A 19,866-nucleotide genomic window follows, 5' to 3' on the forward strand; every position below is an offset into this window, starting at 1 on the left:
ATTACCCAGTGTTTGTGAACAGACAAATAGATGAGCAATACTTTTGAAAGGTAATCTTCACATGAGGAAGAATGAAAGCCTGATGTGGTTACTGTTTTTTAAACTAAAGTGTAGGAGTCTGTGGAAAAGAACATAAACAGTCAAAGGAAACAAAGCTTTTGGGGTATGTACTACCCTCCCAGACTGACAATCTTCCTTTCACTCTGTCAGTTTCCTTTCATAGTTTTAAATGCTTTGGACTGTTAGCCTCAGATAAATATGGTATCAATGGTTGTACCTTTTCATGGGGGTAAAAAAAAACAATAATAAAAAATAACAAGCACTGCAACTTGTAAGATTCTTTTTCTTCTTCTCAGGAATTTTTTAAGCTAATTTGGAACTATGAGAACCTTTTCTGGGTTCTCATTTGAGCAGAGTCTCTAAAAGGACCAATCTGTTGTGTTTATTGGAGCTCCATAGTTTGGTTCGAACATTTCAGAAAAAGGAAGTGATGCTTGACTTGATATAACTGTAATTTGTCAATATTTCAAGATAATGATGGTTGAAATTCTGGTCATCACTGGATCTCAGAGAAATTATGTCTGAGAATGTCATGTTATTGGTTGAAAATGTGGATAGTAGCATCAAGTTCTGAAAGACACGCTAAGTGAAAACAAAAATAATTCCCCAAATGCCAGTGTAATAAATAATATTACAGGAAACATTTGACGAGATTTGAATTATTCCTCTGAAAATTTCCGTTTGTGACATTCACTTCAAGACAGAGGAAGGGGCTATTTCTGCAATTACCTTTACAAATACTTCTAAATGAAATTCTCAACATATAATACCCTTCCTCTCCCACAGCCCCTAGAGTTACAAGGTTTGCTATCATTCTTCTCCAGAACAAATTTCTGTTACCAAGGAATTCCTTAAGCTTGCTGGCTCATCATGATGGGAGTGGTACCCAGGTTTGTGCCTGAAAGGTATTCCAAGAAAGCTGTCATGCAGATGAAAATTTGACAGTTGTCCCATTATCAATGTAATTACACTGATATGTCAATGTGGGAAGAAAATCTGTGTTCATTTGTTTGAGGAGTTTCTTTGGTTCAGCAACTGTCTGCTGATATTACCACATACCTTTAATATCAAATGGAATATTTGGGCCTTATTTTTCAACAGGAGTGCACTGTAGCAAGGTAAAATGTTAAGTCAGGCACGTATAAATGTTTCTTATGTGAATCTAGTAGAGGATGAATGGCAGGCAGAGAGAGAAAAAGTCTATTTATATAAAAACAGGTAGTGTTGATGAAGGCTTCCTCCTTTTCTCTTCCATTTTTCCCCAGTGCCTTGCCAACATACCTGATGCTGAATTTGCATGGCCTCAATGGCAGGCAACACAGCAGTTCAGTCTCAAGTCCATTCAGCCTTTAGCTTGTCTTCCAAAACCACAAACAAGTTTGCAGATTCTTAAATTCTTTCCCATAAGGCACCAAAGGCATATTTGACTGTTGATGATTCGACCCACTATCAGGTAGTCAGACAAAGACTCTGCATCTCGGTTAGGAGCAGATAAAGATCAAGCCAAACATATCTGTCCAGCATTCAGGATCCTCTTCCTGCACCTTTATCCATGAACAAAGAAAGTCACTTGCAAATGCCTCTCAGCCAAGGGACTGAGACTACTGTACAAATGGTTCACTCCCAGTGACTGTTCACCAGTCAGTATGATGAATTCAGCATAGAAGGTAATGAATCCATAGAGTGACGGAGAGCTATGCCACTGCAGTGACAGATCTTGGGATCCCAAAACCTTACAATACCAATTCAGAAGCCAGTTAAGAACAGAGAGACTAAGCTTAAGAATCTTCCCAATTTTTGAGACAAAGGAGGTACAATGACAAATGAGTTGTGTTAAAAAAAGGATGTCCTTATGTGGAAAAGACATAAGAAAAATATTGCTGCCCAGTAAACGAGGAAAATATGAATGTAGACAGCTTGGCTTAAATCTCCGTATTCTCCTAAAATACCTTTTAATATTGTTACAACAAAAATAGCCGAAACACTGTAAAATTTAGAAAGCTGGTTTCTTCCCTTTTGCACGTTCTTGGAGGTCCTTTCTGCCATTAGCCTTAATGTCTGTTGTGATTATGTGGTGTTTCTGTAAATCGTACAAAATGTCTGGCCAGAAGCAAAAACACTGTAGTATGTCAAATAAAACAAATTTAATACCAATCAGCTGCACTAATTGGAATGACAGTGACATTCTGCACTACATTTGAGAGTGGAAATACCTTAAAGACAAGAAGCCTGACATTTGACTGAGATTCCTTATTTAGACTTACTACAGTGTTTAGAAATGCAACCCCTAAAACCGAAAGCATAGGATTCAAAGTATTTTAGTCCAGTTACAGTATTTGTAAAATGTCTTAAGCCTTTTGCACAAGAAATTCTGCTTTTGAAAGGACCTTGGCAAAATAGTTCTGCCCTTACTCTGTGAAAGAAGGCTCTCCTTTAACAGTGTTAATGAAAAAAAGAAAAAAAAAAAAAAAAACGCATGCTTCCTTCAATTAGACCTTGAAATTCACTTCTGTTTTATAATCTCAGTTTAAAAGAATGAGATTTTTTTTTTCTTCTTTTGTTTTGGAGACCAAGCAAGAAATTCTTTCTGTCAGCCAGCAGAGAAAAATGGTAATCATCTGCCTGCAAGAGTCCTTGCCAGTTTACACACATTTATAACCTCCTCATTTCAGGGAGGAAAATAAAACCATTGTTTAGTTTGAATGGCCTAGCCAGTCTCTGGTGAGACTAAATATCAGGTCTGGTGGCATTTTTGGAGTGGAGACACTTGTTTACTACAAATTAATCAACATTAGCAAGGAGAATTGTGTAAAAAAGAAATTGTAAGTCCGAAACAAATAACAGTTGATAATAACTACTAACTGGACTAAAAGCTGCTTTGGGATGGAGGTCACTCTCTTTTCCAGGTAGTATCCATCTCAGAAGACTAATCTATGGTGACTCACAAATGCTACAAAACGGAACCCATTCTACATAAAAGAACACAGACCACATTTCTGAAGAAACCTCTAGCACAGATCCCTTAATTAGGACACAAACAACTGATGCAGATAACAGCTGTCAATACCTTTGGCTTTCAATAGGAATCTTGTGACTTGCCCCCAACATAATCCAACATAATTCTCTAAGCATCTAAAACTGAGAACAAAAATCAACATGTTTAAGATAATGATGTTTAAAATTCAGACCTCAATCTGTCTGCACTTTTCCTTTTCCTAGCAATTACATAGGAAAAATGTTTAATTAAAAAATGTTAAAAAAAACATACTCCGCAGGGCTAAGGACATAAAAAACTTACAATGATAACGAAGTTCAGAGTATTTCTGCTATGTTAGTTGACCGATGATTAAATTGGTTTGAACATTAGCTATAGTTAGAGCTGTGCAAAATATACTTTGTTTTTCAGAAATTACACAGAACTTTTCAATTTCATAGAATTCTGCACTGCGTCAGTTATGGGCTTCATTTGCAGTGCTGATTAAGTAGATTTTTACACCAAAAATGCAAATATATACACATTTTTGATGCAAAACACTCTTTACTTGAATGCTGCTACGTCTGCTGTGATACTGGCCTGTTTGTGCTCAACAAATTTTTCTGTGTTACTGAAACTTCACAGTACATTACAGGCTCCAAACAGACCCAATTGGGGATAAAGAAAACAGCCTTAAAGTTATGCAAAATATTCATAACCAAATGCAAATACTGTTTACAGTTTTCAGCATCTCAGTATGGAAACTCATATTCTAAACTGCAAGCAGCTAGAAGCTATATGGAAAACTTTTACATCAGTCTGTGCTGGATAGCATTGTCTTGTACAACAGATTTTGCAAAAATGCTTGGCTTGGCATTAGGTATAAAAATACTAGTTTTGGAGAAGGATAGTGTTATTAGATACATTTAACAACTGACACATTCAGTACGAGATTCATTTTTACTGCAACGATTTTCTGAGGAGGGCGTTCAGCCAGACAGGGGACTGTTTCCTCTGGGGGAGACAAAAGCTATAGCTAAAGGATTGGATTTTAATTCCACCAATGCTAAATTGCATCAAAAATGAATCCAGGACAAAATAATTATTCACATCACACGCTGCTGACTAGTTATAGATTGATGTATTTACATTTTGCCAGAACAAGCAATGTCTTCTGAGAAATATAAATCTCTTCTTCTTTTACCCTTGCATCATTGATGATACAATTCTTGTCACCACTCACTGACATGGCAAACACACATCCTCACAGTCCCCCACACATATTTACCTTGCTGTCCCCCTTGCACTAAGTAAAAAGTCCTCCACATTTAGGACAAAATATTCTCTTTCCTAACATGCTGCATCAATAAACTAGTGACACTTGTGTCAGCCTCTGGTGGTCAATTCTGCCTCCGCAAGAGATGTCCATAAACCTGACTATTTCTCTTGACTGTACCCAACTCAGCTTCACAAAATTATTCTGAGGAGAGAGGAAAACAGTTACATTGCAAAAGACTATCAGCTTGCAGAAAAAGAAACACAGGAAGTTATATGCATGAGATCTCCACCATACTAAGAGCCTTGTTTAGCTCAGTGCCTCAGTATGCATTTTTCAAAGAGTACAGAAAAAATAAGTATGTTTTAAAAGTACATACATGAGGACCTAGTCTCACTATTGGTTTGCTGGATTTTGTTTCCTTAGAAAATTCTCCCATGCATTCTGTTGGATATTACTTGCTTTTCCAGTCTGAAAACTTGTGGTGAAGATGTTCACTGATAACTTCAATTTTTCACTCTGCAAAAGGCAGCCACCACATTGACAACTTGTGGAGAGACAATAACTAACTGAAAGGATACTGGATGTAAGACACAGTGAAAGGAAAATATTTCAGAATCTGCTCCACAGATGAAAAAATATCTGAAGTTCACCAGACACCTTTTGGTTCAAATTAGGCATCAGATCCTACCTGATCTTTCACATCTGCTCCTTTTTAGACTCAGACACCTGCAACTGATCTTCCATGAAAGCAATCTGATTAAAATTAAAGTGAAAGAAAATTATGACCATGTTGGTACTGAATTGTACCAAAAATTGGAGGCTATGTCTTCATTAGGAGCCAATGCTTAACATAGGAAAACTAGTGTACTTTGTAAGGGAAATAACTTCATGATGACAGATCTGTGTTTTATGTAATTTGGTTCCTTGACTATACAATACACTACAGCAAAATATAGTTTTGCTGACACAGCAGAATTTACACTGAGGGCTTCCCCTGCTTCTCTACATCAGCAGGGACTGGTGTCTCTTACCTGCCCTGCTCAATGATGTGCATGAGCTGGAAGTGGCAGGGCACACCTCTCCTCAGGCATAAGAGTGCTCATCAACTTGGCTCAAACTGAAAACCAATAATGTGAAACTAGTGAGCAACAACAGAAACCTGGTTAGGTGAATAGTCCTACTAGTAATCAATATCTAAGACTAATCCTGACATAACTCTTCTGCCAAGTACTTTATAATATGAATAAATAGATTCTATTCAAAGGCCACCATTTTCTAACAGTCCAAGCAAACCAAAGACATCATAGGCAGCAATCAAAAGATGCATTTTTATTCCATTCCAAGTTCTGTTTACTTTACATTTACTGTTTTAAATGTTCCTTCACAAGAAATTGTGCTTGACCCTCAGATTTGAGTCTGTGTAGCTCATAGATAAGTAGCTGCAAGTCTGAATCACTTGTTGGGTAACACAAGGGAATAGATCAAGAGACCTTTTATCTACTATGTTAGTTCTTTGCCGAATGCAGGTATCAAGAACACTTGAAGATTTTACAGGGCAAAACACAGTGCGAGCTCAAGGCAAACGCAGTAACTGAATGAATGGGAGAAGACAACGCTTTCCTGATACAGTTCACTGAAACCCATAAAAGTGAAGTTTATCCTTTTTAAATTGTTCCTTTGTGTAAAAGGGATTATACTGCCTACGATTTAGCGCTTCTTTAAATGGTTGCTGCTGGAAAAGTAAGATTACGAAAATGAAATTATTTAGGAAGAAAATACAAGGACAGATGCAATAAGCCCCCCCAAAAAGCACCTGAAATAGTTTTTGCTGAATTATTCAGTACAGCTATGTTCTTGTCTCCTTTTGCAACTTGTGTCTACTCTAGTTTATGATTATCATATTCTGGAAAAATTCCATTGTAAAGTGGCATTAGAGAAACCTGTTTTCTAAGATATGCCTGCTTGTTCACAGCATTTCTTAAGTGATTTCTTAGGAGGCTACTCATAGCTGGTATATGGTCCGTTTTACAGAGGCGTGGGCTGAACTTCATTAGTGAAGCACTGTGGCAGTAATGCCTAAAGATGACCACTGAATCTCAGCAGGCAAGAAAATAATGGTTACTATTTAAAAAACGCAATTTAGACAGCTGGAACCCAGTTCCGGCTGGCTGAGCGAGGTAACCCTTACCCTCTGCCCTTCCCCACGTTGGCTCCTCTCACAGCCTGTGCAACAGTATTAACCTGATGGACAAACATGCTGGTGCTTTATACAGCAAATGGAAGGATGAGAGCTGAGCAACACCTTGTGTTAGACAATAAAACTAACCATACACTGTGAGTTTGCTCCTTTTCTTCCTTAATACAGCAGAATTTTTCTCTCTGTGCTACCAATTCCCATGCTTTCTTTTTGAGTCATTTACATATTTTCATTTTTCTGAAACACCAGCTTTCATAAATCAATTTATAACACAATTTTATATGTGTTTTGTTCTTCTTTGTTATTTCTTTCCTATCCTTTCTGGCACTATTCATTATACCAAATGTTGTTTTCCAGTGTAAATCATGAAGTTCCATGAGATACTTTTACCAGTATGATTGAGAGCTGAGACTGACAGCTGATTATCACCATTCCACTCCCTTCTTTTGTTGATCCTTCACTATTAAGAAGCTGAATGCTTGTCTCCCACTCACTTCAGCTGGAGAGAGCTCTTTTTTTAGCAGTGAATATTCAGTTGGGTAGGAATGCTATGATAAAGTAATTATTAAATTATGTCGTTGTGAATGACCGCAGATTATTCATTTTCATTAAGTGACTTTACTGTGCAACCATAATGTAGAAGATCCAAGAGGCATTTCCATTACATTAATTGACTTCACTGTAACTAGACACTTGGAAATACTTTCTCCCAAGCAGAACCTATATCCGGTTTTGTGATAAAGAATTTATAAAATAACTTGCTCTTTCAGCATATAAAGGGTATTAAAGAAAACAACAGATTTCAATAAATTCATACAATTGATATTACCCATTTTTTAAAAAAACAATTGAATCATGCTTCAAGATTCAAAACTTATATAAAGTTAAATACTTATGTAGGCACTTGCAGACAGTTTGGGGAAGTGTTTAATATGAAGAAATTTTGCTTTTGATAGAGAACTTACCTTTCATCACAACTATAGATATAGATAACTATAAATTGACATACAGATGGGGAATGATTCTGAAGTTCACAGAAAGGCTGCCATTTATTTCACTCTGTGTCAGCCTGAAATCAACAGAGCCAAGTTTAATATGCGTAACCTACACAGCAGCATCCAGATGACTATTGTACGCATAAACATTACAATAACACCTTAGGTAACTGCTCTAATAACACTAAACTGAAGAGCATTTTGGATGTATGGCTTGGCATATTAACCAGACATAAAGATCCAAAGATGAGCTAATTAAGGCTCTCTATAAATTATACAAGTCATATTTTGTATCTTATCACTATCTAAGAAAAACTGATGGGGTTTTGTGTCTATTAGTTCTTGAAGTAGGGTTTTGTTTCTCCTAACACCTGCATTTTAGCTTCTGGTACCAGTAGGTCATAAGACGCTATAAATTACCCTCATTACCTTAATAATCAGAGGATTGCTGAATAAGCTTCATTCCATCATAGCATAATCACATTCCAGCATCTGCATCAGGCTTTAAAACTTCCTACTGCTTATAACAGTAGCCTGAGTCAATCAATACAGAAAGCATTAACATCGTGCAACATATTGAATATGCGATAGAGACACTTGCATACCATTACAGCAGCAATACCTCAATGATAAACTTATGTATCTAAAGTGAATCAATACAAATCCTTGTTTCAAATAACACATGCAGGTCGTAACAATAAAATGCGTTTGTTGTATTTCATCTGAGTACATTACTATTCTCAGTATTTTTTTCTTCCCACTACAATTCACCGTTCACAATTCTACAGGAGGTAGCGCTGAGGAAATGTAAATGGGTTTGCAGGCTAACGGCAGAAATCTGCTAATTTATCTAGTTAGTACAAGGAACAATTTCTTTGTCAATCTTTCAAAAATCAAGCTGATAACAGCATAATCTTGTGCAAGTTTTGCTAGCATATCTTTACTTTAAAGATGCTGAAATTAAAGTCAGAATCTAAGCTATTTGCTCTAGGTTAGTAGTTGGTCCAAGAACAGAATCAATGGACTTTCCACCTCCTTCTCTTTCACTAGTTGTATATTTTTTACCTTGAGTGTTTCTCAGCTATAATTAATATCAGCTTTTTCTGCTTTTCATTTGATGGCGAGATGTTTTACATCAATAATTTGTCTCAAAAATGAAAAGTAAAAGGACACAGCTCAAAGCATTTCAAATAATCTGACTGCTTCCTAGAAAAAAAGAAAAAAAAAAAAAAAAGACAAAAAATACAGCATTATCAGCACTGTAAGAACAGCCTAACCCCACCAGTTTACACTTTTCAATTTTACACTTTTCATAAACAGGGAGTAAAATATTTATTTAGACTCAATGATGCCATGACAACTGACTTATATTGCAATACTACTACTACTAAGCTTTATTCCTAACTGGCAACAATATCCTCTGATGAAATAAAACTCTCCAAGAAAACAAACAAACAAAACAGACCAGCAAACCAAAAGCCTAAAAATAAATTAAAAAAAAAAAATCACAATCTCAATCGTTATCAGTTTATCCTCAGCTTCGACAATCTTTCCAAAAAAGGCGATTCACTGGGCAGACTGCTTGGAACAGCATCCATTCCTCTCTTTCCCCATGAATTACACATTGGCAGGCTTCCTCAGTTAGGCAGCCTGCAAGCCTCATCTTAATTTCTTTGCCTTCAAGCATGTGAGTACAACTCCAGACAGCAAAATGCAATGAAGAAGAAAACACACAAATATATTCAGGTGAGATGTAAGAACCCTTTGAGTTTTGACTTCTTTATGCCATCTGAAATAAAAATGAGTTTATTAATGTTTGTAAGAGCATCTCATCCTAAGGAAAAGATGCTATGACTCTTTCAAAAGCATTCACCTAGGCACAACATAAATAAGCCATATAAAATACTGTGCTACTCTATTACAGATACTATTTGAAACTCATTAAATCTTGCTCAAATTATTGTTCACTGGAATTAAACTATAGTTTATTAAAAGTGATTTTAATTAGTTTCATATAAAATACATATTACATTTACACATGCATTGCCAGAGATTAAATAAGATCTTTCTTGGCTTAACAGAATTTTGAAATATTTCTGGAAACACAATTTTCATTTGGCCTTTCTATGTTACCACAGCTTTCAAAATCTTACAGTCTTCACTAAAGCATAACAGATCCATCCCAAAATCTATTATACACAATGCCAAATGCATGTAGGCAAATTTTCCCCTCTTGTTTTTCTGTTTGGTTTCAGTACTACTCATTACATGTAGTGCAAAGGCCTTTTTACTGGTTTGTCATTACTTTTTGCCTTTGTAATCTCCTTTCTCATCATGGCAGTGAATTCAGTCATTGATATATACCTATTTTTCTTTTAATCTGCAAATATTGCTGTTCTTTAAGTTGCTTGATCCTGTACCACTTGAATAGGAGAACTCCACTTGAATAGGTATGGAATCAAGCTGCTGTACATTTAAATGCTATTTCTTTACAACTTTGAACAAAGTTTATAATATATATACCTCTGGTTAGCACTTGTTATTATCTCTTCAAAGTAATCCTTTTCCCTTTTCATTACTTCATCAGATAAAGGTTTGAGAAAGTGTGATCATTAACAACTTCTTCCACAATGGAACAGTCTTCTGAGACACTTCAGGGTATCTGCATTACCAAAGTGCTAAAACAACAACAGCCTGATATGAAGCTCTAACACCACTGAATCACCCGATAATTATTCATCAAGTCATCCCTGTACTCTCAAAGGTTGTTTGAAAACATACATTTCCAAGTGTTACAGGAGTAACTTGTACAAATCAGAGGCCTGGGTATGTGGGGTTGGTGTAATGTCAGTGGAGAACCAGAATTAGATTACATCAGATTTGACCAATCTCTTACTGGGATCAGGTCTCGTTTATTTGTTTATTTGTTTATCAGGTCTCGTTTATTTGATCAGGCACTTAAAAAAGCAGATAAGCATTTCACAGGGCTTTTCAGTCACCTGTGCCTCACGGATAATTTACCCCTTAAGACTCGGAGATCAAATATTCCAGTGGAAGAAGGTTGGGCACATTGCCCTTATACAAACCTGGCCTGAAGACCTGACTTTGCTGCTGCTCCATCGGTCCATCCACAGCAGTTACACCCAGGCTGACGCAAGTGGCTCCACGCATGCCCTGGGAAGGCAGGGCAAGAGGCTGTTAACATCCAAAAGCTGTGTGATTTTGTTAGCATGGTGTCTGAGATAAGATACTTTGCCTCTCACATGGGTTCCTTAGGTTGGCCTCATTACTACACAACCACAAATAAAAAGCTTTCTGTATCTCATGAACCTAAAGTGGACTAAATTAGTGTTTCCTCACAGCCTACAGGCAAAAAAAAAAATATTCCTTATTTGGATTTTTCTTCTTAATTTCACATCTATTGAAAGGGATTAATTATGGCCATTACATACCCATCAAATACTTCTGAGCAAATCAATTGAATGTTTTTATAATTTTACTACAGTAATACCGAGAGCTTTAAACTAAAGTTGTCAGGGAAGGGGAACATCAATCCATCCCATTCACACCAGTTTGATGGCAGTGCCAGCGATGGATGCCCAGAGCCTGGAGGAGCATCATGGGTCAGCAGGAGAGCACCTGAAGAGCAGCACGAAGGAATTCCAGCCCCTCCAGCCAGTAACTTGGCTTCATCGGGAAAGCAACTGAAACACCTCTGTGCAAACGCATGCGGTGTGGGGAGAAGGCAAGAGGAATTAGAGATGGGCACACACCTGTGGGGCTGGGAATTATTGTCACAGCGTTGTGCAGTTCAGTCTGTTATGGTGACTTCATTAAGTTGTTTAAGGTGCAATATGCAAGTCTGAAGGTAAAACTCTGTCAAGTTTCTATTCCATTAAGACTATTTTGCGACCGAGTGAATTGAAAAATTTTGAAAACACCAACAATAGCTCTCTGACTTAAACTGGAATCCAGCCCTGAAAATAAATATGGACCCATGTAATTTGTTTAGTGATTCCCTTTTATTGTTATTTTTGTAAAAATAAAACGGTATCACCATGATTTTTTTTTATTATATACTTTTTTTTGATTGTTTAGTTGTTAAAGTGCTCCCTCAAATGGAAAAGGCATGTTTTTTCCCCAAATTCAATTCAAATAAACTTGACACCTTAGAGAAAAAAAAAGCAGAGATCCATAAAATGTCAGTAAGCTAAAATGGGAAATAATATCAGTGTGATAATTTCATATAACATAAACAGATCCTGAGGTGACGGTAACTCAATAGGTAATAATCAGGATAAACAAGTAAAACATTGGCGCACCTAGCAAATTCATGTTATGTATATCTTTATTACAGTTTTCAGAATACATGGATTAACAATGGCCAGGCTGTGATTTCATCAAATTCCTATTTTAAACATTTATTACAAACACAAAGCTGTTTAAAAATAGAAATGCATGAGTTTTGTCACTTCTTTTTTTTTTTTGGCATCAGGAGTCATATGACTTCCAAAAGGGAAACCAAATGATGCATGACAGCAGACTGACTAAACTGTAATAGGTTATTGTTCACATTCTGTGGCATATGTATCACCTCAAACAGTGCTAAAAGAAGCACTACAAGAACAGATCTTTCTCCTTTAACGTTCTTCTAATGACATCAGTGGGTGCTGTGCGACAGCTTGCAGGACTGCAGAATTCACAGGCTTACACAACTCCCTTTCTCGTGCACAAAAACAATATGTGATCTGAAATAGAGACACCTGAAGCTGAGGCATTTGGCTTGATCTGCTTTGACTTATTTATTTACATTTTATGTGCATGCGTGGGCATGTGTGTAGCCACCGCAGAAAAGGAGATGTAGAGGTTTCTTACAATACTTATTTTAAAATGAATAACTTGCAAATACAGTATGGCACATAAGAGGTGGGCTGTACATTGCTTTATCGCTTAGCATTTGTTATGCCTGACCTCTCAGCAATTTCAATGCAAACATCAAAGTATAATTCAGCCAAGCCTTTGTTTAATGGCTAAGAAGCAATTTACATATACAGGTAAGTTTGCTCCCACATAACTATTACCAGCTTTAAATATTTACTAGCTATATCGTTCTCACTACAGGAAGTACTAAATTCACCCATCAAAGCAGGATTTGCCTGAGGGATGCAAAAGCCGAATGATGCAAAATTTTCTTAATGAAAGCTGTAGGAGGATTTCCAGAGCCAAACCTAAAACTCAGCCAGATTCTCATAGTTTTGCAAACCAATTGTCTGTTATGGGATGAATTTAAAGTAGGTCACTGATGAATTGTGGTTTGGATAGAAACCATGAAAACATTGTTTTTTACAGCATTTGTCTGAGGTAGTACATATACCACACACAAAAATGCAAAAATATGTGGATATTCATAACTGTTTGTGTATTACTGAAGGGAACTATAAGAAAGCTTGCATTTTCAAGAAAGAACACAATTTTAGTTAACATTTTTCATATTGACCATGGTTCTCTAAAAGCAGAACAATTTCTGTAATAGTATTTCTGGGAGTACTTCCTGAAGCTGTTAGTCAATGCCCTCTGAAGCACTAATTTTGTTTTGGCTTTAGCATCAGTTCATAATATGATTAGCACTTCAACCAAACATCACTCATGTGCTGGGAAAGGATATTGAATCACAAACAAACATACATGACAATCTGTGTTGCACTTTTTTTTTTCTCAGTAAATTGCATAAAACTTCAGCAAAGAATGTCTAGTGTCTTTACATTTCTGATCTGTACAGCCAGTAGCTAAGCAACAGAGATGTATATTTGTATATGACTTAAACATTTCATTCCCATGTCAATTGCAAATTTAGTTCAATTCATTGCAAAGGTAAGATTATTTTCCTCTTAAATAAACTAAGAAATGTAAACAGTGTAACATCATAAAAAAAATTTCTTCAGTACTTGTAACTGATAAAATGTGAATGCAAACAGATGTGCTGGTATATTGTTAATGTCATGTCTCAGAGGACATATAGTGAAACATAATTAGCAAGGAATTTATGTATGAACCCTCCAGCAATTTTCTTTCTGGGATTACTTGAATACAAATATAATTTAACTGATATATTTCATTTTTAAAAATTAGAAAATAAGGCAAGTGCATTTCTGAAAAAGGTGCTACTCCTCTACACTTCTAGATAAACATGTGACACTTCTGAAAATTAGATCAATAATAAAAACATTAAAAATATCTGCAATTTAATATAGACTGAAAAACTATCAAAAGACAAAGTGACCAGCATCAATTTCAGAAAATATTTCAGACTTCATAAATACGAGCACCCTATATTTACATAAATTATCTTCTAAACTAGTTTTCCTTTGAAAGACACTTTTGTTCTAACAGATATGTCCATTAAATTACATAAATGTTTCAAATATGAAAAAAAAAAAAGTAGTAAAAAAGAAGCATCAGATGATGTTGTTATTTGGGGTTTGCCGTTTTTTTTCCCCCCCTAAGATTTGGTTCTTGAAAATCTGTAGTCAGCTTTCACAGAGCTTTAAAAAAATATAACCCATGGTAATGAAAAAACTTGTGCACTAATAATTACTGCTACAGTATAAAGATTCTGTTGTGAGCTTTTGAATTTTCCTATGTAAAGAATATACCAATACTTGTAAATCCCACCAACATGATCATTTTAAAATTTGAATTCTAATATGCTGTTGATTATAGTACAAATTTAAATAGACAGTATGCAGTTTATCCTTTTAAACTGGGTCTGTACATGAAGCACTTTTCTGTAACTGAAAATTTATTAGTTCCATTTAAAAAAGTTACGCTTCAATATAAGGTTGATGATGACCTCGCATGAAACAGAATATAATTATTTGTATCTCTTACTAATAAAGAGGGAGATGGAATCCTGTTCCATGCATTGTTTTTTCCTGAAGTACCATACGACTCTTCAGTTTGATACTAAAACCACAAAAAACCCCAAAGAGTTTAGGAAGATTATTAGTTGACAGCACACATTTCACTAGGCTTCAGTCGTATTCCTATGTTTAGAGATATAGCAATGGGCAAAACCCCTGTTTCCTTTGAAGACAATTGAAAAAAAAAAATTCAATACTAGACTGAAAAGGAGCTGTATCTTTTCTTACAATAACTGGTTATTGTTCACTGTAGTTTGAAATAGTGAGAATTTATCTCAAACTAGTCAGATAGTCTTAAAAGTATCTTACCAGAGAAGCAAAAAGAATGTACGACTGTACAGAGACACTTGGCTCCAGCAGGTGTGCAAAGTTACACTGCCCCACTATCAAATGCTCCTCTGGAGCTGGCAGCTTGTGCACAGAAAACAATGTGACACCTTACCTTCCAAATATTCTTTATATAACTTTAAAAGGAAAAAAGTTACCCATAAACCAGGCAATAAAAGTATTCATAATAATCCATCAATCAGTGAAAAGCAATAATAATTTGAGAACAAGTGCCATCTACTACATTGTATCCCGTTTATTTAAATATCATAGCTGAGCAACCTATGAGTAGTTCCACTGGAACTCCTGCTTAAAATCCTCCATCCCATCCAGATAAGCAATGAACCTTTAGTGAAAAGGATGGTGAAGACTGACCTGAACACCAAACAGACTGTACATTCAACTAGAGTGTGGGGAGAAAAGGGAACAATCGTTTCCCCTCGAGTGGCAGAACATCCACAGTGTCAGCGACTGACTTGACTGCTCACCTGAGCTACTGCAGTGCGGGGCCTGGACACACAGGACAACGGGAGAAGCTGCCCCAAAAATCAGACTGTTGCAATCATTGATCACTGCTATGTAGTGCTCCAGGTAGAAAACCTGTTCTTAGCTGCTAAATCCTCAGCACTAAAACTCACCAGTAGAGATCCTGCTACATATTTTACCTGAGACACAGAGGAAAAACTCAGAGGCAGTTCTGAATAACTTCATAATGTAGCTTGTCTCTAAAAACCTACACAAAGGTATTTTGAGCGTAATTAAAATAGGACAATCATATTTTCCCCCAAATATATTTATAAAGAATATATAAATGCATAATTAGAAAAATCCCTCTTTAGATACAATTTAAAACATATTCTGCCCTTGATATCATTTAATTTTAGTAAAATCCTATGCTCTGTTTTATTTAATTTTTTTTAGCAGTGATAAGTAACTATACATCATCATATCACCAAAAGTGTAGATATGTGGTATAACCTACTTGCAGCCAAAATAGCTGAGTCCACCAGGCTTTACATTGAGATAAGATTTTCAGCAACCTGACTTGGGCTGTGTGTTGCTTTTTCATGGTTAAAAAAAGATTCTGATAATGTAGACCAGCTTATCTCTGAATTTATTAACATACAATTTTATTATTTTTTCCTTTCATGTCCAAATCAGAACTTCAAATAGAATCCACAGCTGTATTCTTTCAACAAATTTGTATTTTCTTACCCATATAAAACATAACCTAGAAATCCCCAACTCTTTTCATGTAAGTTGCCAGCTTTAAAAAGAAAAATAAGGTGGAAAAAAAAAAAGAAAGAACATAATAAAATAAGATATATATCCTGCTGTTTAACACTGTTTACAGATCTTGGTAGCTGGGGTTATAAGATACAGTATGTGGACTTTTTTAGCAATAGCTTTTAAAATACATACTATTTATACACCTTCTCTTTTAATCAATACCAGTATTCCTTTATGATCATTGCCAATTCATATGATAAACTCTTTTCAAAGCATATCCATTTAATTGTAAATAAAACAATTCACTAATTCTTTGGCATCAGAAGAATCATACAGCTGCAATAGTTCCACTGTGGCGAGAACGAGACCTTTCCAAAGTTACTCGTCTGTTATCTGTAACACAAAGAGAGAAAAAACAAATCACCGTAAGATTTGAAACACGGGTAATGCAATGTCAAGAGGTTTTCAAACAGTCCTGAAAATAATTTCAAATGATATGTAAATAAGGAACTAGGAGACTGGATCAGAGAAGTTTCACACTGCAGCTGCCAGACTGAGTTCAAGAGTTCTGCAATCAGCAATAAATTACTTTCTTGATCAGAGAAGCTGAGTGATAAAAGCATTAGGAGAATCCTGAAACACAGTTCCTTGGAAACAGCACAAAATAACTAAAATTCTAGGCAAAATCTTACTTTATAAACAATTTATGCACAGAAGATCTGGAAAAATACATTTCAAGTGTCATGAGAATGCACTGACCAGTGTGGTGGTGAAAAGCCTAGTAAATGTTACAAGTATAAAAGTGTTAACCTTGTTCACTATAATTTAGTACAGAGGAAAAATTAGAACAGTTAAATCATCCCCTTCCTAAGCATTTCCTGATTGTGCAATGTGAACAACTTCTAGTATAAAATATTACACAGCAATTATTGCAATGAATAATAAATATGTCTCTATCACAGGAAAACAATCATGAAGTACCAGCCAGTTTCCTAAATGCCTTTAAAATAAAATTTTAAAGCGATGAATATATGCATTCACACATACAAAAGAAGCAGAAAACTAACCTGCATTTAGTTTTGTGAAGGTTTTGATCTTTCTTTTTTTAAAAATATGGTCCTGCCACTTGGTTGTTGTTGGGGTTTTTTAAATTTTTATTCTTTTTTTTAATGACTCTTTGCTTTGGACCTGGTCTCTTCTATTCTCTCCTGTCACGTTCAGGTTGCTGCTCTTTGTTTGCATCACTACAGTATCTACACTGCTGCAGCATCAGGGTGTCTCAGTCTATGGCTGGAACTCCTACGTAGTACCGGAGCATTTTAAAACAACAGCCATTTCAGAAGCAAAAAGTCTGACAGACAAACTGCAGGCAAGCAGTCTTTTTCAGCTTTTTTCCAAATGAGCCGTTTTAGCTCTATCTGTTTCCCCAGCAAAGCAGACTATAACAGCATGTGTTACCGGTACTGCTGGGACAGCATCCTTAACTTGGGTCAAGGCAGAAGGTTCAAGCATAAAGCATGAGACCTCAGCACGTCTGAAGGCAGAAACATATTCTTTGGAAAAGCTACTAACCAAATCACCGTGTTCCAGAGACTGGTGAAAAGGCTGGAACAAAGACCAATCTGGGGTCTTATCATTGTATTATATATAAATATTTAAAGGGAGGGTGTAAAGTGACTGCAGTCGGGGTCTTTTCATTGGTGTCTGGTTAGAGGACCTGACACAACTGGCACAAACTGCCTGGGGAGGTTGTGGAGTCTCCATCCTTAGAGATATTCAAAACCTGTCTAGGCACAGCCCTGGGCAATCAGCTCCAGGTGGCCCCGCTTGAGCAGGGGGTACACAAGATGATCCCCTGAGGTCTCTTCCAACCTCAATAATTTTGTGATTCTCTTCTAAGCCAAAAAAAACCCAGAAATAGTTCAAGCTCATCAAATAAGGGTCTGGAGAAGACAAAGAAAGTCATCTCTGGGATCTGTTTCTGGTCAGAGAAGACAGGATGCCTGTGGAGACTGCACAGACTCTGCAAAATCAGCCTTCCTTTTCCCTGTTCAGTGAAAGTGTCTCCAATGCTATAGGGAATTAATGGCTCCTTTAGCAAGATTATTAGTTCTTTTTATAGTTCTGCCTTGCCTCCTTTTCCTAATGAATCTATCCATGCATAAAGTATTCAAATTACCCTAAGTCAATCTGTTTTGCATGGGAATAAATCTCTACATGAGTTGCAGTGTCACTAGGCACTGGAAATTAACGCACAAAAATGTTGTCTAAAACCCAAGATGGAGAGTTGTCAACTCCAACGTGCTGCTGCTCCTCTCTAACAGCGAATAGTAAAGAGTCTAGTGATAGTTGCTCTCAGTGGGGAGAAGTGCCTTCACCAATAGACTTCTTGATAAAATTTCAAGATGCCTACTGTACAAGTTAAAAATAGATTAAGAGCTGAATTGACCTTTTCTTGTAGCAGTGAAAGGTAGAGCAACAATGGATTAAAATGGAAAACAAAGCATGTTTTTATATCATAAAATAATCTTCAGCTTTTAGCTAGCTGGATCAAATTTATATGAAGTAAATATACAATTAAAGACTGAGAAATCAAATCAGTAGTTCCTTTTTAGTATTTATAATACTGGGATGTAATTTTGACCATGCAAACTTTACACCTCCACTGGAAGAAATATATGCACTTTGTTATAATAGTAATTACTTGCTCAAGTCTTTTTGCACTCAATATAGTACTCAGACAGGAATAAATAATATCTACAACATACAAGACATTTGAAGACGTGCTTTTGATACATACACATCATTCACCACATAATATGAATCTACTGATGTAAAAAAATAAGCAAAACCACAATAAATAATATGCCACAAAGTCAACAACAAAAATCTAGACTGGTATTTTTAGACAATGTATTTTAATTTTATGGAATTCGACAACTTCACCCTTAAGACGTTTTCCCTTATGCTTTATATATATAAAGCATTAGAAATTACAATCAATTAAAAACATATTGGTAGGGGAGAGGAAAATATTTCTGCAAAAAATACACTCTGCAAAATGTATTTTTCCTTTTCTTAATGCTCCTTCATTAGTTCTATTATTAAAATAGAAGTCTCAATATCTGCAACAGATTTATTAACTCAGCAGCTTGTTATCAACATAAAACTCTGTTATATTAGGGGAAAAATAAATTATATTTTGCAGAACTGCATTACTAAGATTAAGTGACTTTTCCATTTCACTTTCCTCTTATCCACTCTTCCAGGTAGTAACTTTGTGCTCTCCTAATTATAAACCTTAGTTTTTATAAGCAATCAATGCTAGCAATAATATAGATGTTGTGCTATTGAATGGACTAGTCATGAGACTGTGATATCTGATAATAGAAAAAGACAGAGTCTACAAAAACACACCTCAAAGGTACTTGATTGGAATTTGTATTATCCTGTGACAACCACAAAAAAAGTTTTATTCTGACATGTCTTACATTGAAATTGTAAATGTATTAGAAACTGCTACCTTGGGCTTGGTACCTTAGCTGACTACCTCCCCAGGATTATTTTTTCTTCCAGTGAGTTGAAGCATTAAGAGTGTTTCTTTGTGCCTTAGTTACAGCAGACAAATCAAGCACTAAACTGATTTTGAAATCTTATTTCCATGAAGACGTTTCTAGAGTGCTCATCAGGAGACTACCTAAATTCCTCCCAAATGTAAATAACTGCAGCACCCCTAGATTAGCATAAAAAACCCAACAACAGAACCACCAAACCACGCGAAACCAACAACCAAACATGACTGGTGCAGATATTTACTTTTCGCCCTTTTTTAAAAACAAAAGGTTGAAACATGAATCTGTAGGCAGAAGACAAAGCATCTAAAT

At 35.9% G+C, this 19,866-nt stretch overlaps 1 protein-coding gene across 1 annotated transcript in view; it reads right to left on the minus strand.

Annotated features, from left to right (window-relative positions):
* Window positions 1-11,835: 11,835 nt before the first annotated feature.
* DIAPH2 (diaphanous related formin 2) overlaps window positions 11,836-19,866 on the minus strand; it is a 209,323-nt gene continuing 201,292 nt past the window's right edge. The window contains exon 28 of the mRNA XM_082061623.1: window positions 11,836-16,375. Within this exon, the coding sequence (XP_081917749.1) occupies window positions 16,311-16,375 (65 nt within the window). The 3' untranslated portion in view covers window positions 11,836-16,310. The remainder of the gene's footprint in view (window positions 16,376-19,866) is intronic.

Source organism: Streptopelia decaocto (genome assembly GCF_964273445.1).
Source record: "Streptopelia decaocto genome assembly, chromosome: 10".
In the NCBI taxonomy this organism is placed as follows: Eukaryota; Metazoa; Chordata; class Aves; order Columbiformes; family Columbidae; genus Streptopelia; species Streptopelia decaocto.